Source organism: Tachysurus fulvidraco, chromosome 22, assembly GCF_022655615.1.
Source record: "Tachysurus fulvidraco isolate hzauxx_2018 chromosome 22, HZAU_PFXX_2.0, whole genome shotgun sequence".
Lineage (NCBI taxonomy): Eukaryota > Metazoa > Chordata > Actinopteri > Siluriformes > Bagridae > Tachysurus > Tachysurus fulvidraco.
In genome coordinates, this window is record NC_062539.1 from 17,700,810 (window position 1) to 17,723,309 (window position 22,500).

The following is a 22,500-nucleotide window of genomic DNA, read 5'->3' on the forward strand; positions in this document are numbered from 1 at the left end:
GGGTTGCTCCTCCAGGTTGAAGGTTCGATTTCTGCCTCCGATGTGTGCTCAGAGATTGCATGTTCTCCCAGGGGTTTCCTCCAGATTCCTCTGGTTTCTTCCACCAGTCTAAAGATGGGCTGTAGAATGACTAGTATCTCTAAATTGTTTGCAGTATGTGAACAGAAGTATGTGTGAGTGTGTGATTGTACCCTGTGATTGGGTTGCACCTTATCCCCCAAGTGCCCTGAGATAGGTTTCAAGTTCCCTGTGACCCTGTGTTGGATAAGGGATAATGACAATGAATGGATGGGTGGATGGATGGATGGATGGATGGATGGATGGATGGGTAGTAAACACCCAGGATAATAAATATACAGGAAAAAGCAGGACAGCAGAATGTGGAATGGATTATATGTCAGAAGATCATGAAAACAGCTGTGTATCCATGTAGTGTATGCATGGGATCTTATGACTAGAAACCAGTGTAGCTGATTGTCTATACAGTGTAGGCTCCTGATGTGTGTTCTCTGGTCATTAATGATTTATAGTGATACTGACTATTCTGTAAAATGAATCTTTTCAGGACTGTGAGGTCTCAGTGTGGTACAGGCTTCGATCCAATCCTCCGTTTGCGTCTGCCGGTGCGTCCATTTTCACACCAACAGAAGCATGTGAAAGTGTTCAAGGAGTACTTTGGCAAAATGTTCAATTTGCACTTACTTTCTACTTACATCAGATGTTTGCTTTTTTGGATTCATGCTGAAAGCCCTTGGTTTCCTTAATGACAGACTGATTTATGTGTGTGCAGCCTCATGTTTGGTCAAAGACTTTCTGCAGACTGATGTGGATCTTTTGAAAGTTATGCATAAAGCAAAGCAGTTCTTCCAGGAATTGGAGTGGACAATGTGGAAAAAAAGTGCATAACAATTATTTAATCATATATATATATATATATATTTTTTTCTTTACTTCCAGGGTGCCGATATTTTTAATTGCACAACAAGATCTGCATAAAAGTGGTGAATAACTGCTTGTATGGTCATTAAAGAGATATCATCTGTTTTCTATTGTCAGTTTGGAACTCTTCCATAAGATTTGGCACCTTGATTTAAAGTCATCTTGAAACAATTATCATTCTGCCAAATTTCTCACGCACATCTCAGTGATGTGAAAATATCCTGTTGTTGTAGAATCTGCCTTTTAACCACTTCCACTTAGAACAGCTTTAAATAAAACACAAAGAACTGTGTATGAATGACTGAATCATTAATACACAATAAATAGGGTGGATTTGTGTAACAGGTGCGAGGATGTCCATGAGGATGAGGTAAGTATGAGGATATTTTAGCCCTTGACCCCAAACATCCAAATTACCATGGAAATGGTTGTGAGGTAGAATTTTAGTTGTGCTATATGATCGATCATTTAATTCGGATTGAATTCCTTTTTTTAACCTTATGTATAAACCAAATAAGTGTCCTGCGACATTTATACATCGCAATACACCTTATAGAATTCGTACAAAAGAATATGGAAGCTGCTGCTTTGGAGTATTTCACCTTAACTAAATATTAAATATGTTTTGAATTAAAACAAAAGAATTGGTACAAAATTTCATTCCCATTGACCCGGATGTAAACAGCTCGCGTTGCTAGGCCGGTTGCTAGGATGCCGAAGCGTCATGTGGCACGCAGTCAGCTTGGGTTGAACTCAGATTACATCCACACTCCCTGTACTAGTGCACTTCATAGCCAGGACACATGGTCAGTGGTGATAGGCTCTTAAAAGTACTTATGCGTCCGATTTGGGATGCGACCCATTTAAAGAGATTACTTTATGCGTGGTGTCCAGTGAGCTACTGCGCTGCAGGGAGAGGTGAACATCCACAGGTTCGGGCAGAGCAGGTGGAAAGACTGAAGATCTTGGATAAATTCAAGGGGGAAACTCAAAAAAAAAAAAATAAATGACGACGCGCACGGACTCAACAGAGAGGTGATCAGCAGAGAGGTGATCAGGTGAGAGGTGATCAGGTGAGAGGTGATCAGGTGATCAGCAGAGAGGTGATCAGCAGAGAGGTGATCAGGTGAGAGGTGATCAGGTGATCAGCAGAGAGGTGATCAGCAGAGAGGTGATCAGCAGAGAGGTGATCAGGTGATCAGCAGAGAGGTGATCAGCAGAGAGGTGATCAGCAGAGAGGTGATCAGGTGATCAGGAGATCAGCAGAGAGGTGATCAGGTGATCAGGAGATCAGCCGAGAGGTGATCAGGTGAGAGGTGATCAGGTGAGAGGTGATCAGGTGATCAGCAGAGAGGTGATCAGCAGAGAGGTGATCAGGTGAGAGGTGATCAGGAGATCAGAAGAGAGGTGATCAGCAGAGAGGTGATCAGGAGATCAGCAGAGAGATGATCAGCAGAGAGGTGATCAGCAGAGAGGTGATCAGGAGATCAGCAGAGAGGTGATCAGGTGATTAGGAGATCAGCAGAGAGGTGATCAGGTGAGAGGTGATCAGGAGATCAGAAGAGAGGTGATCAGCAGAGAGGTGATCAGGAGATCAGCAGAGAGATGATCAGCAGAGAGGTGATCAGCAGAGAGGTGATCAGGAGATCAGCAGAGAGGTGATCAGGTGATTAGGAGATCAGCAGAGAGGTGATCAGGTGATCAGGAGATCAGCAGAGAGGTGATCAGGAGATCAGCAGAGAGGTGATCAGAGACCAAACAGAACCTTGGGAAAGTAATCAGACCTGAGAGCAGATATGCATGAGCAGATTCAAGGTTAAACCAAAGTGCGGTTTGGTTATTATTATTATTATTATTATTATTATTATTATTATTATTATTATTATTATTATTGGCTGAATTCTATTATTATATTAATATGAGATAAAGGAGAGGAGCAATGTGTGTCACGTGCACGCTACGGTCTTCATTCCTATTCCATATTTATTTAAATTTTGTCGCTTGGACACGCCCACATCTAATCTAATCACCGGCAATTGATTCAATCAGACATGCAGCCTTATTATACCTGTTTATATGTAATTCCCTAATCAGCCTTTTTCTGACTCCTTAAATGTTAAATAGATTTCTTCTAAAGAAAAACGTCACCACATAGATGTCTGCATTTATTAGTCTGACATAGTCTATGTATAGTCTATGTATAGTCTTTAGTCTATGTATACTCTATGTATAATCCATGAATAGTCTATGTATAGTCTATAATCTATGCATACTCTATGTATAATCTATGAATAGTCTATGTATAGTCTATGTATAGTCTATAATCTATGTATAGTCTATGTATAGTCTATAATCAATGTATAGTCTATAATCTATGTATAGTCTATGTATAGTCTATAATCTATGTATAGTCTCTGTATAGTCTATGTATGTATAGTCTATGTATAGTCTATAGTCTATGTATAGTCTATTAGCAGAGGTTCACGTTACCACCTCTGCCATGCTATTATACATATTGAATGCACTCCTTCTGACCAATCAGATTAGAGAATTCACCCATGTTGAGGACAGGTTACACTGGTGCCATAAGTCGTGTCTAACTACATATGAAACTAAAGAACATTTTGTGGTTACTTCAATGATTTTTGTAAACTTTTCTTTCCACAGTAATAACTAGTAATATTGTACTAGATCGTTTATATTGTTTCAAGATCAATAATGGTTTATTTAGTTATTTTTTTTCTAACTATATAATATACATTATGTGATAAATACATGTATATTTGATGAAGTTAGTGTTGATTTTTGTTTAGAAGTGTTCATGAAGCTTACTGGCTCTACCATGGAGAAGTATGAGAAGTTGGCTAAGATCGGCGAGGGCTCCTACGGCGTGGTGTTTAAATGCCGCAGCAAGGAATCCGGCCAGATAGTGGCCATCAAGAAGTTTGTGGAATCTGAGGACGATCCGGTCATCAAGAAGATAGCGCTGAGGGAAATCCGAATGCTGAAGGTTGAATGGCTTTTTCTTCCTTCTGTCTCTCTCTTCATTGTCTTTACTTTTTCAACCTAACACAAACTTCTCCTAATGACTGTATCAGTTACAGCTCACATTGTATGCAGTCACCTGTAGCACAAAGGCACAAACGGAAGCACATTTCCAATGTAAACTTCCTTAGCAACAAGAACAATAACATCCTTTTCTTTAGGAATTGTACTACGTTTCTTGAGTTATACGGTTTTGTGTTGCCAAGTATTGAAAAGAAAAGAAAAAACTAATTTACAGAACTTATTACAAATTATAATTTAATAATAAGTGTCTAGCTTTATATTTGTGCTGCTTTGTTGTAGCTATAATGTAGAAGATTCTACCTATGATGTATAATTTTGACGACTAGCTAGCGAGCTATGCTAAGCTAATAATTTGCACTAACTATGCAATGATATTTCTCAGGAATTGTACTGTAACGACAGAACGTTGCTATAAATGACAACAGAGATTAGTGGTTAGCTTGTTTGCCTCACGTGTGATTCCTGCCTCCTTACTGTATGTGTGGAGATATTCTCCCTGTTTCCTCTGGGTACTCAGGTCTATTCCCCCCAGTCCAATGACATGCGTTATAGCCTGATATGCATCATTTGTGTAACGAATGTGTGTGACACAAGTGCAAGGGCTGTGTGTGTGTGTGTGTGTGTGTGTGTGTGTGTGTGTGTGTGTGTGTGTGTGTGTCTGATCTCATAGTTCTTCTTTTCACCTGGTTTCCCCTGCAGCAGTTAAAGCATGTAAACCTGGTCAACCTTCTGGATGTGTTCAGGAGGAAGAGAAGACTTCACTTGGTCTTCGAGTTTTGTGAACAAACCGTCCTCAATGAACTCGACAAGCATCCCAGAGGGTTAGTCTTCATGTCTTTTACACTAAGTAAGGAAAGGAAAGGAAATGAAAGGAGGTAGTCATGTAAGGTAGGAGAAGAGAGAAGAGAGAAGAGAATAGAAATGATGAGGAAAGAAAAGAAAAGAAGGGAACATCTAGATAATATAAAAGTTTAGTGGAAGGTAGGAGGATAAAAGAGAAGAGGAATTCTGATCGTTTAAGGAAAGGAAAAGATGATATTGCAAGAATAGAAATCCCCGAACTCTAACGGCTTAGGAGTCACCTCCGTTACTGCAGAGATGTTTTTCTGCCCTGTTGTGACAGCAGAATTACAAATGTGCAGCTTTCTATTATCGTAAATGCTTTTTATTCCCTGTGTCTCTTAGGGTTCCTGAGATCCAGCTGAAGAGAATCATATGGCAAACTCTTCAGGCTGTCAACTTCTGCCACAAACACAACGTCAGTACCCAGCTCTTTGCTTTATATAACGCAGCTGCCTTGTGTGAGCTCTTCTTTAAAGTAGAGTCTCTCTGATCCTGATCCATGTCTGTATTAGGATTGTAATATATACAGGGTTGCAAGGGAGAAAAGTGAAGCATCAGCGACATGACGCTTTATGATGCACGTGGCAGCTCTTATGTAACATATAACACCTTTTATAGTGTGTAACATTTTATAGATTGTTTACTCATGAATTAAAACATCTGCTTCTAGTTTTTGTATTGTGTAAGACTTCTAATTTACCGTGTGTGTGTGTGTGTGTGTGTATGTGTGTGTGTGTGCGTGTGTGTGTGTGTGTGTGTGTGTGTGTGTGTGTGTATGTGTGTTTGTCCAACAGTGTATCCATCGAGATGTGAAACCGGAAAACATCCTACTAACTAAAACAGGAGTCATCAAGCTGTGCGACTTTGGGTTTGCCCGCATTCTGAGTAGGTCATCATTTTACCCACAAACTCTCTCTCTCTCTCTCTCTCTCTCTCTCTCTCTCTCTCTCTCTCTCTCTCTCTCTCTCTCTCTCTCTCTTTCTCTTTCTCTCTCTCTCTTAATTCAGTTCAGTTCAATTCACTGAGCTTTATTAGCATGACTGTGGTGTTTACATTAAGATGAACATTAAGAGAACAAGACAGTCACATGTTTGTCTGCAATCATCTCTACATTGCTCTGAAACCCTGTGATGATGTCTCCTAATGACAGGAGGTGTTTTCTTTAGTGCATTGGGTTAAGAAATGCAGCTCTGTCTGTTCTGCTCAGAGGTCACAGTGTGAGCACAGTCTGTTCTCTCTACAGCTCCAGGTTTATGCCTGGATTTACTCGGAGTCTTCCTCAGTGTCGGGTTGGATGTTTCGATCTGTTTAGCGAATTCATTAACGAATAATAAATGTGTGGGACCTAAACTGCATCACTGTAAACCTCGTTTTTTCTCCCAGGAAGTCTTCACAGAGAGATTTTTAAGAGGTGTTTGGGAGAATATTGTGAATAGTTTTTTTTTGAAAATCCTGAAACATACAAACTTATTAGTTCATCACTTATTATATTCTGACTAATATTAATTATCGAGTTAGAAAAGTAAAGTTAATCGACTCGGATGCCGGCGCTTCCCGGAGGATTCCGAGGCGTCACCTTTGTAAGCAGATACTGTGATATAACAGAAACGTCGATATCGGGTTTTGGTTTCTGCTCCCCAACCTAACTCACATTTAACTTGAGACTTTTGCCAATCAGTCTTTTGTGAATCCGGGGCCTCCCGGTCAGTTAGTGCTGCCTAAAGCTCCGTTTACCTACTTAGGTTTCAGGGTATCATTACCATAGGTTTAAAGTGTGGCCTGAGCATACACACAGGAATAGTGTGGTCTGATGGCTGAAGTCCCCAATATGATATATGTGTGTGTGTGTGTGTGTGTGTGTGTGTGTGTGTGTGTGTGTGTGTGTGTGTGTGTATGACAGCTGGCCCAGGTGATGACTATACCGATTACGTGGCCACACGCTGGTACCGAGCGCCGGAGCTTCTGGTAGGAGACACACAGTATGGCCCGCCGGTGGACGTTTGGGCTCTGGGCTGCGTCTTTGCTGAACTCCTTCTCGGGAGTCCGCTGTGGCCCGGATGCTCAGATGTAGATCAGCTCTACCACATCCGCAAGACACTGGGTACGACCTGATCTACTGGAGATCCCACTGTACTTACTGATAGAGTTACTGTACACTAACCAGATGTTACTGTAGCAAAGCAGAATGTAAAGTCATCAAGCCCTTTTAAAGACACATGAACCGCACAAAGCTTTTCACTCTGTGTGTTAAACATCGATGCAACACAACGGAACAGTCAATCATGTGCTGCAAATTCATCGACGATCGTTAAATGCTATTAATAATCTTAATAAACTTTCCAAATGAATAATTATTCTAATCTTCTAAACCCCAGCTCCATGTTTAATAAGAGAGGATTGACACAGCAGGGCAGGGTTGCTATGATGTTCCAGGTGGTTGCTACTGTACACAATCCTCATTGGTCAGGAGGGTGTTGCTAGGTGGTTGCTATGATATTCCAAGTGGTTGATGTGCAATCCTTGGTTGGTTGGGTGTCGCTAAGCAGTTGCTCCGATGTACCAAATTGTTGCTAGGTGGTTGCTGTGGTATTTTAGATGGTCACTATGCTAACCCAGTTGTTGCTATGGTGTTGCTAGGTTGTTGATATGATGTTTTAATTGGTTGCTATGCAGTCCCAATCGTCTGGTTGGTGGTTGCTATGCTATCCCAGTTGGTTGCTAGGATTTTTTTTTTTTAGCTATTTACGATATAATAATAAATTTTCACATCTTTAGCTCTCGTGCTTTTGTTCAAACTTCCTTCCGACCAAAACATGCAGTGCTACTTGGTGACTTTCGGTCATTTCAGTTTTTCCCAGAATTACAAGTCGTAATATCGTACGGGATCTTCGTCTGTGTGTCAAAGTCTGAGACATTAAAAACTTTAAAACTTACTTTTTTTTTTATTGAATTAGAACAAGAAACATATATACTATAATGTCTGTGTGCAGCTAACTCAATAAAGCTTTGTGAACAAAGATTTTAACTTTGGCTGCTTCAGGTGATCTGATCCCTCGACATCAGCAAGTGTTTCGCTCCAATGCTTTCTTCAGTGGAGTCAGCATCCCTGAACCAGATACCATGGTAACACTACACTCTCTCTCTCTCTCTCTCTCTCTCTCTCTCTCTCTCTCTCTCTCTCTCTCTCTCACACACACACACACACTCACTCACACATATTTGCCCCACTGCTTAACTAATAAATATGGCTTATTGTAGGAGCCACTTGAGAAGAGGTTTCATGGTGCCTCTCAGCATGCGCTTACTGTGATGAAGGTAATATTCATAAATGGAGATGTAATGTTTATAATATGATTTGATATATGCAATTATAAGTTAAATGTGTGTGTGTGTGTGTGTGTGTGTGTGTGTGTGTGTGTGTGTGTTTGTATGAGTGTAGTCCTGTCTCGTGATGGACCCTGTTGAAAGACTGACATGTGAGGAGTTATTAGAGCTGCCATACTTCCAGGACGAGGGTGGAGTCGGATGGGGACGAGAAAGCGATCGACCCACGAGGCGTCACGAGAAAGGTGCCAGACGTAGAGTGCCAGGGGTGAGTAACGTCCCGTCCGTACATCTGGATGTGTGTTATGAATGACATCATTTAGAAAAGACCAAGTAGTTTATTAAATTTGTGAAATTATTAAAACTGAAATGATTTAAACCCTTCACTAGAGGGAGCTGTTTTTGCTGTTATCAGTACTATAGACACTTTCAGATGAGACACAGGGACCGAGGCTTTTATTTATCACATAAACAAATCAAAAAAGAGCAAAAGGAAACACACACACACACACAAATACACACACGCACACACACACACACACACACACACACGCACACACACGCACACACACACAAGTTTAAACAGATGCATCACTCAGGAACAGGCAGCTCGGCTCTCAGTGCGGAGGCGAGATTTATGACATTAAATTTTTAATAGCACAAAATTGTTGCTTTTGTTGAAATAAATGTATACTCGGTTTGAATTTGTATTTTCTCGTCTAAATTTGTATATAATACAATAAAAATAATATTAATAACAATAACAGTGCACTTTTCAGACCCGTTCAGTTTCCTCATTCATGTCAGAACAATGTCTGATCTTGTCTGATCTTTGAGATCCATAGCTGAAATGTTTCTGTGTAGAGACATGAGCCCTCGGCACACGACCTCCGTGTTCTCATTGTTGTTGTTATTCATTTATCAATTCTATGAATTACTGAAATTAAGAAACCCTTTGCGTTGGTTTTCAGGCCCAGTATTTGCCTCAGCTTACCAGCAGCACCATCTCCCCAGCACCCGAGCCGAAGAACAAACACAAGCCCAAGTACGACCACCATCTCCCCAACATCTAACCCTGAACGAGAAATAACAACGACTGTAGATATGAGGAACAATTCTAGGGCTTTCACTGCCTTAATGTTTGAACTGGATCTGCTTTAAAATGAGCTGCACCTGTAACTTATATCACATAGTTTTAACAGACAAACGTTAAACAGACGTGATTAGTCTCAGCTCCGATAATACGTACAGTAAACGATCGCTACCTAATCTGGATGTAGCTCGAGTGTCTTTAATAACCCTAGATTTCTCATCTTTGTGCCAAATCCATCATTAAGGTGCAGTTTAAGGATCTAACCGAACAGATTTTTACCGTCGCTCGTGTCTCAGCCTTTTTACAAACGAGACGTTTGAGCCGTTTGCAGGGAAGAATCGGAAATGTCTCTTAAACTCCTCGCAGTTAATTACGCATCACATCTACATGTTTAACGTGCATTAAAAGATTCGCTCTATTTAGCTATTTATCTGTGAGGAAATTCTCATGTATCACATTCTGTCAGACGTCATAATTTACACTTTAACACACATCCTGAAATTAAAGTAGGAAAATAAGCAAAAAAAAAAAAATTTGAGATGATGATGATGATGATGATAATCTGAGACATGATGACACACAGACACACAGTTTTCACACTTTTTCTGTAACACGTCAACGTCCCTAAAGCTCTGTATTGTCATAGGTATTTATTAACACGACGAGATGATTTCTGTGTTTCTGTCGACGTTAACAAAACCGTAAAGTTACGTACAGCTCGTCGCTTTCCGTCGGAATTACGTTAAAGCATCGAAATGACTATTAATAGTTTATGAATGCGATAAAGTGGCTGATAATAAAGAAATATATATATATATATGATTCACATCTGTTTTTTTAGTCTATTGTTCTTCTAGCTTATATCTATTAATAGCATCTAAAGATAATGTGCAAATTAAAATAATAATTCACGTAAAGTTACCCAAATTTTCCGCTGAAACATAACATCCGTTCCTCTACATGCCTGAATGGTACATTAACACATATTATCTTCACATTCATGAATATCTATGTTAGATCTTCACACTAGTGGTGCTGATAATCAGCCTGCAGTACCGCCCTAGTTCAGTGGGGGGTAGCGATGAGCTGGTATTTGCGGGGCAGGTTGGCAAAGCCACTGACTTCAGGAGTGGTGTCGATGCTCTCGGGTCCTCCAGGTGTGGTAAAGGTGAAATGTTGCAGCAGAGACACCAGAAAAATAAACAGCTCCATGCGAGCCAGAGACTCACCAACACAGGACCTCTTACCTGCATGAGGGAACGGACAGATCGGTCGTACACACTGTTACACAACTGTTACACACTGTTACACACTGTTATTGGGTTCATCCTTATTCTGGTGTTATTTATCTCTTCTCTAGCTAATGACCTCCTGTGTGTTTGTCACTGTAGGACTGACCAGAGTACAGAGCCTGTGGCTGCAAGTTGATTAAACGCTCAGAAACTTTCAACATCTTTTCTGTATATTTCAGCTAAAGTTTGCATTTCCCATTATACATCTGACACGATCACACTGACACTGAGGACTTACTTCACTTTCATATGGATCGTCTTGTGGTTAATAATCAGCCTGGAGATAAGTACAGCAGAGCAAAGGGTATGTTAGTGTGTGTGAGTGTGTGTTTGTGTGTGAGTGTGTGTGTAAGTGTATGTCTGTGTGTGTGTGTGTGTGTGTGTGTGTGTGTGTGTGTGTGTGTGAGTGAGCAATGTCACTCTGAATAAGGACGTCTGCTAAGCCCCATACATGTACCACAGTATTAGAGAGCTGTTTGGGTTGTGAGTAAGTTTGCAGTGTAAAGTTTGAGCCGTTATATAAACGATCCTGTGTGTTAATGTTAAACTGTCCTGCTGAATAACAAGCAGCTCTCACCTGCAGAAAAAGGCAGGAAAGCAGGGTTCTTCTTAAAGTTGCCATTTGTGTCCAAAAAGTGTTTGGGGTTAAATGTCCAGGGTTCCTCCCAATGTTCCTCGTCCCTCAGGACCGAGTGAAGCAAGGGGAAGATTATTGTATCCTGCAAGAGATTCACTGAGATGTTAAAAACTCATGACTGAGGTTTTGTTTAGAGTCTCATTTACAACAACACTCAGCACCGATGTGAAGTTTAACAGTAAAATAAATATCAGCTTTTTATAAACCAGAACGTCCACAAGTCCGTCTCCATCTTCTCCTGCTCAAGTGTTGTGAGTCCGTTCAAGCTCTCAGAAGAGCGCAGCAAACCTTCTGCTATCACCTGTGTTTAAAATGCCATTCTACTCTACTTCATTTGGTGATACGGTAAAATCACTGTGCACTTTTTGATTCTTCCGTGTTTAAACACTTCCATGCAGATGTTTCCTGGATAATTATAAACATCCGAACAACGTCGTCACGAGTAATGTTTCAGAGCATGATAGAGTCGATGGACAGCTGAATAAAAGTTCACTGAATAAAAAAAAAGAAAGACTATTTAAATACTAACCTCTAATGTTTACGGAAAACCTACCAGAGAATCTCTGTGATTGGTCGTCTACAAAATGCCTCTTTTTTTTTCCTCAAATCTTGGCAACATTTATTGTAAGAAAACTACATCAGAATTTGAGTAAAATAATTTGGGGACTTTAACAAGCTCTTCTTCTTTGTGGTGTGTTCATTCATTCATTCATTCATTCATTCATTCATTCATTCATTCATCTTCTACCGCTTATCCGAACTTCTCGGGTCACGGGGAGCCTGTGCCTATCTCAGGCGTCATCGGGCATCGAGGCAGGATACACCCTGGACGGAGTGCCAACCCATCGCAGGGCACACACACACTCTCATTCACACACACACACACACACTACGGACAATTTTCCAGAGATGCCAATCAACCTACCATGCATGTCTTTGGACCGGGGGAGGAAACCGGAGTACCCGGAGGAAACCCCCGAGGCACGGGGAGAACATGCAAACTCCACACACACAAGGCGGAGGCGGGAATCGAACCCCCGACCCTGGAGGTGTGAGGCGAACGTGCTAACCACTACCCCACCGTGCCCCCTTTGTGGTGTGTTTTTGGTGTAAAAGTTACTGTTACGGTGTTAAAAGTAATTTGTCCATCGTTACCTTTGGAATGCTGTAGCCTCTGAATGTAATGGGATGTGTGGTGTAATGAGGAACGTTGAGCGGCACGAGATCCACATAACGCTGCACTTCGTGGATCACCGCGTCGGTAAACGGCAGGGACTTCCTGTCGTCCATCGAAGGGCTCCGGTCGCGTCCGATCACAGCGTCGATCTCTTTCTGCATGCGAGCTGAGAACATGGTGTACAATGTAATATAACCATGACGTCTGGAACTTGTGTCATTTTGTATAAGAACAAACTGCTGTTATTGAATTATGAGTATTGTTATTGTTGTATAAATGACTGTGTTATTACTGGTTGTGTACGGGTTGTTTTTTCTTCCTGTTCTGTGTAATTACTAGAGATCTGATGGAGATCTGATGGAGATCTGATGGAGATCTAATGGAGATTTAATGGAGATCAGCAGCTTCTAAAATCTTTAGTCCAATCATCAAAGTTACTAAGATCTTATTTGATCCCTTCCTGAAGTTTGACGTGAACTTTGCCTGGCACTCGTGCACGGGTTTATGCTGCCACGTGATTGGCTGATCAGATAAACCGATAAACTGGATAGCGAGTGTATTGTTAACGACAATCCTCAAATAGTTTTTGTTATTTTAGCTGAATTTTTTTATTCAGAATGATTTAATATTTAGGGTTATTTCAGTTATGTCTTACTCTGTATTTCAGGATGCTTGATCAGTAACATCAGCGCATATCTGATAGTAGTGCTGGTGGTCTCAGTTCCAGCCAGGAATAGGTTTAACACACTGGCTATCAAATTGTCATAATGAAACTCTGTATTAGGATTGTCCTTTTCCTGTTGAAGAAAAAAGCCGTGGTGAATCGAGGCAGCAGTAGAAAAATAATAAGTTTATAAAAATGCTATATTTTAAATAAATATTTATTATTACCCAATCAAGTAAAGCATCACATTTAGTTATACTTGAGTCTATCCCGGGGGACATGCGGCACAAGACGTGGGACACTACGGTATGCTTCCCTACATGACCATAAATCTCATGTAATCATAAAGTTCTCTAAATTCTCTAAATCTATATCTACAAACAAATGCAGTCCTTTGTGTGAAATGCTTTCGTTCGCTTTAAAAGCGTGTATCAGCAACACGGCCCAAAAAAATCATTCTAATTTACTGCATTGTGTTTGCATCAAACAGTCTGACACTTAGACAATTATCTAAGAGCAGCCCAGGTTCTGGCCTCAGATTGCCTGCAGACCAAACGCATAACTCTTGGACAACTTGATTTAAATGCCTCACTGCACACAAGTGACTCGACTCTGAATAGTGCTCGGAAAGAAGGCGCGCTTACCTGGTTGAGTCGGATGAGGAAGCAGTCGATGAAGTCTCGTGGGTTGTCGGGATCCAAACTTTCCTTGTGCTCTTGTACTTTGCCTCTAGAAAAAGCCTTGACTTCGTCCACTTCCTTCACAACGGTGTGATGCTTACCAGGGAACAGATCGACCAGCCGCGGAAAGACATTATACAACTGTGACAGAATTATTTTTATTCAGTAATCTCTATACCACTGCCCATAAACACAAGAACTGTCCATTAAACCTGAAATAAAATCAGGGATAGAAAATACGGACTCTAAAATGGAAAAGGGTCAAATAAACAAGACAAATAAGACATTATCACTCAGAATAAAAAATATCAAATATAATAATCATATAAAATGTAAATCGATTTAATTGAAACCTGCCAGAACATCGCTGCATGATTAGCCGAGTTATTACATCATTAGTACAGTTACAGGTGTAATATTACCATTTCATATCAGATATTATTTAAACCTCTACTTCGTATTATTTTCAGATCATAAACATTTGAACCATAATATATATATATACGATATGTATAGAACTTATTTGGGTTTCCACTCTGAGCAGCAAACCTTTAGCTTGGACCTTTTTACTTGGATATGGGAGATCTGGGGTCTGACTGAAGATCTGGGGTCTGACTGAAGATCTGGGGTCTGACTGAAGATCTGGGGTCTGACTGAAGGTCTGGGGTCTGACTGAAGATCTGGGGTCTGACTGAAGATCTGGGGTCTGACTGAAGATCTGGGGTCTGACTGAAGGTCTGGGGTCTGACTGAAGATCTGGGGTCTGACTGAAGATCTGGGGTCTGACTGAAGATCTGTGGTCTGACTGAAGGTCTGGGGTCTGACTGAAGGTCTGGGGTCTGACTGAAGATCTGTGGTCTGACTGAAGATCTGTGGTCTGACTGAAGATCTGTGGTCTGACTGAAGATCTGGTGTCTGACTGAAGATCTGGGGTCTGACTGAAGATCTGGGGTCTGACTGAAGGTCTGGGGTCTGACTGAAGGTCTGGGGTCTGACTGAAGATCTGGGGTCTGACTGAAGATCTGGAGTCTGACTGAAGATCTGGAGTCTGACTGAAGATCTGGAGTCTGACTGAAGATCTGGGGTCTGACTGAAGATCTGGTGTCTGACTGAAGATCTGGAGTCTGACTGAAGATCTGGAGTCTGACTGAAGATCTGGGGTCTGACTGAAGATCTGGAGTCTGACTGAAGATCTGGAGTCTGACTGAAGATCTGGAGTCTGACTGAAGAATGATGATTCTAACATTATGTTTCTTAATTCCACAATGTTCTGGACGTCCGTATCATCCCATACCTGTCCCAGTGAGCTGCTTCCAAACTGCAGCATACCAGAGATGATCTGGAGTAAACGCAGGAAATGGGTGTCTTTGTAACTGAAGCGTTGTCCGAACACCAGGGCGCAGATGATGTTGGACACGGCTCTGCTCAGGTAGAACGTAGGGTCAAATGGAGCAGCTACAGGAAGAAAAAAAAAAACACATATAGAAAGGTTTGCAGGCATCTTATTAAACTACAGCTACTAATAAACGTAAACTACAGCTTAAACTACAGCTACTAATAAACTTAAACTACAGCTACTAATAAACTTAAACTACAGCTACTAATAAACTTAAACTACAGCTACTAATAAACGTAAACTACAGCTTAAACTACAGCTACTAATAAACTTAAACTACAGCTACTAATAAACTTAAACTACAGCTACTAATAAACGTAAACTACAGCTACTAATAAACGTAAACTACAGCTACTAATAAACGTAAACTACAGCTTAAACTACAGCTACTAATAAACGTAAACTACAGCTACTAATAAACCACTTTACTTCACTGCACTCCTGTATCCACATGGTTCATTTACCTTTTGTGTCTTTGAAGGTGTCCAGCAAGTGTCTGCTCTCTTCATGTATCCATCCCTCCATCCTCTTGCGTCCCATCCCAAAGTCTCTCAGTGTAGTGAGCGCAAACCTCCTGAGCTGACGCCAGCGCTCTCCGTTACTGATGATAAGCCCTGAGAGATGAGGAAGGTTAGGAACATGACCCGATCGTTATCCACTGCACCACGATCAGTATGGATTGGTTCAGCTTATTGAATAGCATCTGTTCTGTTCTGTATTCAGCTCTATGTATGTAATATGTCACTGAATTGACTCAAATATGTCTAATATGAATTAATCATTTTGTTCATTTTCTCACCGTAACCTTTCAATATCTTCTGGACGAAAGGAACCGGGGCTCTGCCCACAAAATCATCCGCATTGTCAACAAGGGCCTCCTTCACTGTTTCGTAACCCACCAGGACAAGGACTCTCTGGGATCCTAAATACGCCGTCATCACAGGACCGTACGTCTTACTCCACTGTTAAAACAGTCAGATGTTCGGAACGGCGTTTAACAACTACACAGTACCACAAATGTAGATTTAAAAAAACATATATATATATTTTGGTTTTATATAGATTCAACAATACAAAGATTGCAAATAAATAAATAAATGAGTAGAACCGACCAAACAAATAAGTCAAATATTAATACAAACAAACAAACAAACAAACAAATAAATAAATAACTTGCAAGACAGAGCTAAAATATTTTTCTACATCAAGGATGTAAAAAAAACTAAGGACTCTGGTCATTCGTCAAGTTAGAGCAGTCTTTATATAAAGTCGAATATTAATACAAACAAACAATTAATTAAATAAATAAATAAATAACTTGCAGGACAACTTTCTGGGGTGTCCGGGGGGAAGTCGTGGCCTAATGGTTAGAGAGTCTGACTCCTAACCCTAAGGTTGTGGGTTCAAGTCTCGGGCCGGCAATACCACGACTGAGGTGCCCTTGAGCAAGGCACCAAACCCCCCAACTGCTCCTGGGTGCTGCAGCATAAATGGCTGCCCGCTGCTCTGTGTGTGTGTGTGTGTGTGTGTGTGTGTGTGTGTGTGTGTGTGTGTGTGTGTGTGTGTGTGTGTGTGTGTGTGTGTGTGTGTGTGTGTGTGTGTGCGCACTTTGTATGGGTTAAATGTAGAGAACGGATTCTGAGTCTGGGTCACCGTATGTCACGTCACGTCACTTTCTTTTACTTTTTCAAAAAAATTTCTACATCAAGGTTGTAAAAAAAAACTAAGGTCATTCTTCAAGTTAGAGAAGTTTTTATATACAGTAAAGCATCACAGTGTCTGCAGATGAAGCACTTTGGGTTCTGTGGCGTGAAACCAAACCCTTTGGGTTCTGATGGCTCATTGTGGTTCCCAGACTAAAACCAATCAGTGTCGCTCCGAGGTGATAACCCACTAGGTGTGAAGGACTGATCTGAGAACAGTTGTTAATGTTGTCCTGAAAGTAAAAGCTGTATTTTGCTATGATAATTAAATCTCTTCGGGGATGAAATTCTTAAGCAAGGATCTACGGAGGTTTAAATTCTGCCTCAAATATAAAAACTATATCTTCTCATTTGCATGGTTCTTCTCTAATACAGTATATACTACTTTACAAATACCACGTATGTTAATCCTCCACCAAAGCTTTCTAAAAGAATAAAGTGGAGTTTGTGGAAAATGCATTACAAGAATATCTGCAGATGAAGTCCCGCTTACCTTTAGAAAGGTTTTAAAGGGTGAACGGTTGTCCATGGAGAGAATATTTCCAACTAGAGGCAAAGCTGTAGGTCCAGGAGGAAGATTCTTTGGCTTGTTTCTCCATCTGAGCAACAATAACAGAGCTATCACTAAACCCAACAATAGTAACGTGCTGGGGATGTCCATAGCTCTTCTCCAGAAGTTATGAAACTGTTGCGCACTTTACTGGGCTGGTGTTACTCACTTTCGTGTTGGGGCTGGCCATCAGTAGATGGGAGGAGCTGAAACACATGTGACTATCTAAAGTACACATGAACTCCTGGGTGGGTGTCACACACTGATTAAAGATCTCAGCTTGAGAGAGTTTGTGTAACATTTTGTATGCACATAATCACTTATAGGGGGCACGGTGACTTAGTGGTCAGCACGTTCGCCTCACACCTCCAGGGTTGGGGGTTCGATTCCCGCCTCCGCCTTGTGTGTGTGGAGTTTGCATGTTCTCCCAGTGCCTCGGGGGTTTCCTCCGGGTACTAAGACATGCGGTAGAAAATGAATGAATGAATAATCGGTTATAAGATATTCCTATAACTGTAAATAAGTACTCAACTGTAGTGTACTAAAGTAAGTATAATCTTATATAAATTTTGGAGATATATGAATAAATATGGAGATGATGCAGATATTTTACCTTGTGTGTGGATATGTGATGAGGTCAGCGTGATTTTAACAAGGTTTACACTGAGCTTTTGTCACAAAACCAGAGTCTTATTAGGACCCATATTCTTCATCATGCTGATACTGTGGCTGAAAGCAGACTCTTCCTCTTCCTCTTCCTTGCTGTATTATATCAGAAGCACGTTGCAGTAACATAACATAGCTGATCTGTTGATGTTGTAGTCTACAGATAAAGCTTCACCATATTAGCGTGTATATACTGTAATACTCACTCTTTGCTGTCCCCTACAGATGATGATGGAGAAATGCTGCTAAATCAAGCAAGGCTTATTTTGGTGTGCTGCTTCTCTCTCGACGAAGCCGTGAATGTGAAGATGTTGGACAGATGGCTGCTGCATTCGATCCAACACACATGACACGTGTCAAAATCTCTTTTTGTTTCTACAGGGTTCTATAACACACATATTCTTCTCCCTGGTCCTGTCGTAGATATCAACAAATTCGTTTTAAAGATAAAACGATTTCTACAGAATTACGACTGGTCTCTGTTTAAAGTGTATGTGAGAAATGTGTGATTCTGAACTGCAGAAATAAACAACAGATACATTTCTCCTCCTTAGACAGACAAATAGAGCAGCAGTGACATCATCTTTACTTTATTGCACCAGTCACCTTTGTACACACACACACACACACACACACACACACACACACACACACACACACACACACACACACATATACACATACACACACACACATACACACACACATACACATACACACACACACACACACACACATACACACACACACACACATACACACACACACACACACATACACACACACACACACACACACTCACTCACTCTCTCACACACACAAACATACACACACACTCACTCACTCTCTCTCACACACACAAACACTCACACACACATACTCACACACACACACACACACACACACACACACACACACACACATACACATACACACACACACATACACACACACACACAAACACTCACTCACTCTCTCACACACACACAAACACACACTCACTCACTCTCTCACACACACAAACACTCACACACACATACTCACACAAACACATACACACACAAACACTCACACACACGGATTTAGGAAATCAGGTCATAACCTCAAACAGAAACATTAGGATAAGATAATGAGCACAAAAATAGAGCGACAAAAATCCAGAAGACTCCATAAAACATGTTAATCACATCGAAATAAAAAAACATTATCATCATCACACTAGAACTTTAACAACAGTAGATAAATATATTTTGTGTCACAATCAGACAAACACTGAGTGTTTCCTTAGCTCTACAGATTGAGGGCCACAAATGAAGGTCGAACAGTTCACAGAGAACACAAACAAGGACCTTCGTACCAAAACAAACCGACAAAGAAAGAAAGAAAGAAAGACAGAATTTATACAACACTGTATTCGCCAATTTCCCCCCAAACATATTTACATTCAGTCCAGCAGTCTGTAGGGTGAAGGTTATCACGTTCTTCAGCAAAACATCATGAAGGTCGGTCACCTATTCACACTGCTGCTTACTGTAGGTAGCACGACAGAGCAGATTAACACACAGTCTTATTCTGTATCACTCAGGACATAAAAAACTCTCTATTGCCTTGAATTACGCAGGGATTAACTTTTCTTTTAATATTCTGTTATGATTTAATCTTACAGTAATATAATTCATCATCTAATCTTTATCTATACACAATGTGGGTTCTTGAGATAAGCAATGTCTCCAAATCAGAGAAGACACTGTCTCCTTCACTGTCCCCAATCGCTCATGATGATACTGTTAATTAATCAGCCTCATATATATACAGTAAGTGTTTAACATCCTAAAATATATGAACTCATCAAAACGTCAGTCACGTCACAACTCAACCCCACACGTGCAACTCAACCCTGTATGCGGAACCTTCCTGTAACCTCTAAATAGATTTGAAGTCTTTATGAACTTTAACTCCTGAGGTCTACGTATGAAGGTAATAACGGTCGGATTCTGATTTTAAATGCTCGACTCTTAGGCCTTCGGTGAACGAGATGATTCGGGTTCGAGTGATGACCATTTACTGCTCCTTAGTTAAGAACCTCAAATCCTCCATCAGAAAGTGAACCCTCCACAGTCGAAAGCATCGAAGTCTGAGTCGCCTTCGAAGTCGAAGCTGTTGTAATGAGGCGAGTCGACCGCCTCGACGCATGCGTGGTGGTAGGACATTCCTCCTCCAAGCTCTGAGAAACCCACTGCGTGGGTGATTTCCGGTGCTTGAGCAGTAACACTCGAGGAGCCTGTACATGAGCTTAGATAACCCAATGCTGAGGAGGCAGCAGCCCCGCCCATCAGCAAACAGACCGCCCTTACAGCACGAGCATCACTGCTGTTACCATGGCGCAGGCAGTCCTTGGAGTGATGAGGCAGGGACTTGGGGCTGTGGTTTTGGCTTTGACTAATGCTGCCTTAAAGATACATGAAAAAAGATTTTAAATAATAGTATTTTTTCATAGTTCATAATATGATATTTCCAATGAACACAAATAACATTATTATATGGATTTGCTTATTTTTTTATACAGTATTATTGTATTTTTCTGATATATTAAGCTCCTCACCTCTGCTTCTGAAGGAGCTCTCTCTGGATCGGGTCCGTGGGGAACTGATGGCTTTGTCGCTGAAGCTGGGGGACTGGGGCTCTTTGTCAGTAGGGGTGTCTGGAAGAGAACCTCTGTCTGTGATACACGGGGCGATGCTTTGCTGCCGCTTCAGCGTCAATGAAGAGGACGCACCCTGAAACAAAACCGTCACTCAATATGCTTTATATACAGTATGGTGTGTTATAGCAAACACTGAACTTTACCTTCATACAGATCAATTTATTGTCTGTGTGATTATTCCACATCCTGGCACAGATATAATCTCCTCTAGCATCTAGATTTGAGATTTTTATCTTCATATTGATCCTAAATGGATTTCATTCATTCATTCATTCATTCATGTTCTACCGCTTATCCGAACTTCTCGGGTCACGGGGAGCCTGTGCCTATCTCAGGCGTCATCGGGCATCAAGGCAGGATACACCCTGGACGGAGTGCCAACCCATCACAGGGCACACACACACTCTCATTCACACACACACTCACACACTACGGACAATTTTCCAGAGATGCCAATCAACCTACCATGCATGTCTTTGGACCGGGGGAGGAAACCGGAGTACCCGGAGGAAACCCCCGAGGCACGTGGAGAACATGCAAACTCCACACACACAAGGCGGAGGCAGGAATCGAACCCCCGACCCTGGTGGTGTGAGGCGAACATGCTAACCGCTAAGCCACCGTGCCCTCCCCCTAAATGGATTTAGTTCAGGTGACGATAAAGCTGAAGAAGTAAAAAGGTTTGATTTTGTGATGGATTATAAACTGTATAATTATATAACAAAGACTCACCTCTTTCACCTTCTTTATTAACTTCAGCCACTGGCTGTGGAAGAAAATAAAAAAATTATCAATCAGCAATCGACTTTCAGTTCAGTTTGTGACCCGATGCCTAGGGTTTAATTTTAATGGGATGGAAATTCCTTATTAAATATCACTCGTTCTCAGTCTGGGATTAAAATCCCGGATTCCATCCAATTTCTTTCTCTCTGGGTATTAGGAGATTGGAAAGTCAGGTGAAATAAAACAGCTTAAAACAATTGAAATGCTTTATTAAATGAATGTAGGTCAAAGCACAAACATTAATATAACTATCCATGTATTAAACTTTCTGCTTTTAAAATAAATCTATCCATTAATAATCTATTCGTAACGCAGGGTAACGTAATGTTAAATTAATCCCGAATGCAACTTAAACTTCACTACATGAGGATTAAAAAAAAACTTCCTATGCACTCAGACGGACCTGCAGTCATCGGGGGTATCCGAGAGCAGTAACAAGAACTTATCCTGAGACAAGATGAGGGCAAAACAGCAGTCCCTGCGCCCTCCTGGTGGCAAACGGGGCAGATCCAGGATCTCATTTCCTTCCACAATGGACCGGCAGTTACTCTGTAGCACCACAACCTGCTCTGGGGAGGAATCAGCATCTTTGCACACCATCAGCCGACCTTCTACGGTCAGCACCACGTACTTCTCTTTCCACTGCTTAAACATGAAGCCTCCTGAGACAGAGAGGAGAGAAAAATAGTGTGTGAGCAAAATAAACGGAGTCCTTCGGTGTCTACTCGGTGTCTACGGGCTTGTTTTCTCTCTCATTAGACTTTAAGGTTAGACTTAAATGTTGTAATGGATTACAAACAAACTTGGAGTCAGTTTCTTTGGTTTCTTACAAATCACTAACATTTCTAATCGATTTAAAAAGAGAGGAGGTTATAGGTCATAGATATGTGTATACGTACAGTATGTAAGATGTTACTATAGAAACAAGTGTATTAATATAATATCTGAAGCCTGTCCTGCTTCCAGAGCTTCTTTAACAC

General features: G+C 41.1%; 3 protein-coding genes across 4 annotated transcripts in view; 1 reads left to right on the top strand and 2 right to left on the bottom strand.

Moving 5' to 3' along the window:
- The first annotated feature begins 1,676 nt into the window (after window positions 1–1,676).
- LOC113653211 (cyclin-dependent kinase-like 1) lies at window positions 1,677–9,783 on the top strand. Of its 2 annotated transcripts, none has more exons than XM_047806563.1 (9): window positions 1,677–1,997; window positions 3,753–3,949; window positions 4,708–4,829; window positions 5,194–5,266; window positions 5,646–5,736; window positions 6,752–6,952; window positions 7,892–7,974; window positions 8,110–8,166; window positions 8,291–8,549. In XM_047806563.1, exons 2-9 carry the CDS (start codon window positions 3,761–3,763, stop codon window positions 8,486–8,488), a joined length of 1,014 nt encoding a protein of 337 aa, XP_047662519.1. In that variant the 5' UTR covers window positions 1,677–1,997; window positions 3,753–3,760; the 3' UTR covers window positions 8,489–8,549. The 2 variants fall into 2 exon arrangements, with proteins under 2 accessions (XP_047662519.1, XP_027018484.1); XM_027162683.2 differs by lacking the exon at window positions 1,677–1,997 and adding an exon at window positions 9,147–9,783 and having other exon boundaries at window positions 3,658–3,949; window positions 8,291–8,443.
- On the bottom strand, window positions 8,610–17,526 carry LOC113653210 (cytochrome P450 2C20). The gene is made up of 9 exons (XM_027162681.2): window positions 17,311–17,526; window positions 15,914–16,076; window positions 15,579–15,728; window positions 15,013–15,173; window positions 13,683–13,859; window positions 13,030–13,171; window positions 12,353–12,540; window positions 11,138–11,279; window positions 8,610–10,515 (listed from the first exon to the last, which is right to left on the bottom strand). Exons 1-9 carry the CDS (start codon window positions 17,476–17,478, stop codon window positions 10,334–10,336), a joined length of 1,473 nt encoding a protein of 490 aa, XP_027018482.2. The 5' UTR covers window positions 17,479–17,526; the 3' UTR covers window positions 8,610–10,333.
- A 1,495-nt stretch (window positions 17,527–19,021) lies between these two features.
- Window positions 19,022–22,500, bottom strand: part of si:ch1073-83n3.2 — a 4,448-nt gene continuing 969 nt past the window's right edge. Inside the window, exons 2-5 of the mRNA XM_027162656.2 lie at window positions 21,924–22,182; window positions 21,470–21,503; window positions 20,636–20,810; window positions 19,022–20,482 (exon numbers count right to left, since the gene is read on the bottom strand). Of these exons, the coding sequence (XP_027018457.1) occupies window positions 20,130–20,482; window positions 20,636–20,810; window positions 21,470–21,503; window positions 21,924–22,182 (821 nt within the window). The 3' untranslated portion in view covers window positions 19,022–20,129. The remainder of the gene's footprint in view (window positions 20,483–20,635; window positions 20,811–21,469; window positions 21,504–21,923; window positions 22,183–22,500) is intronic.

Excerpts from the sequence above, each read along its gene's own strand:
- LOC113653211 (XM_027162683.2), top strand. The coding sequence starts at position 3,761 with ATGAAGCTTACTGGCTCTACCATGGAGAAGTATGAGAAGTTGGCTAAG. Across the intron at positions 5,737-6,751 it reads TGGGTTTGCCCGCATTCTGA|CTGGCCCAGGTGATGACTAT; the intron begins GTAGGTCATCAT and ends TGTGTATGACAG. Across the intron at positions 8,444-9,146 it reads CCAGACGTAGAGTGCCAGGG|GCCCAGTATTTGCCTCAGCT; the intron begins GTGAGTAACGTC and ends GTTGGTTTTCAG.
- LOC113653210 (XM_027162681.2), bottom strand. The coding sequence starts at position 17,478 with ATGGACATCCCCAGCACGTTACTATTGTTGGGTTTAGTGATAGCTCTG. Across the intron at positions 16,077-17,310 it reads CCTTTAAAACCTTTCTAAAG|TGGAGTAAGACGTACGGTCC; the intron begins GTAAGCGGGACT and ends CTGTTTTAACAG. Across the intron at positions 13,172-13,682 it reads TCCTCATCCGACTCAACCAG|GAAAAGGACAATCCTAATAC; the intron begins GTAAGCGCGCCT and ends TTTCTTCAACAG.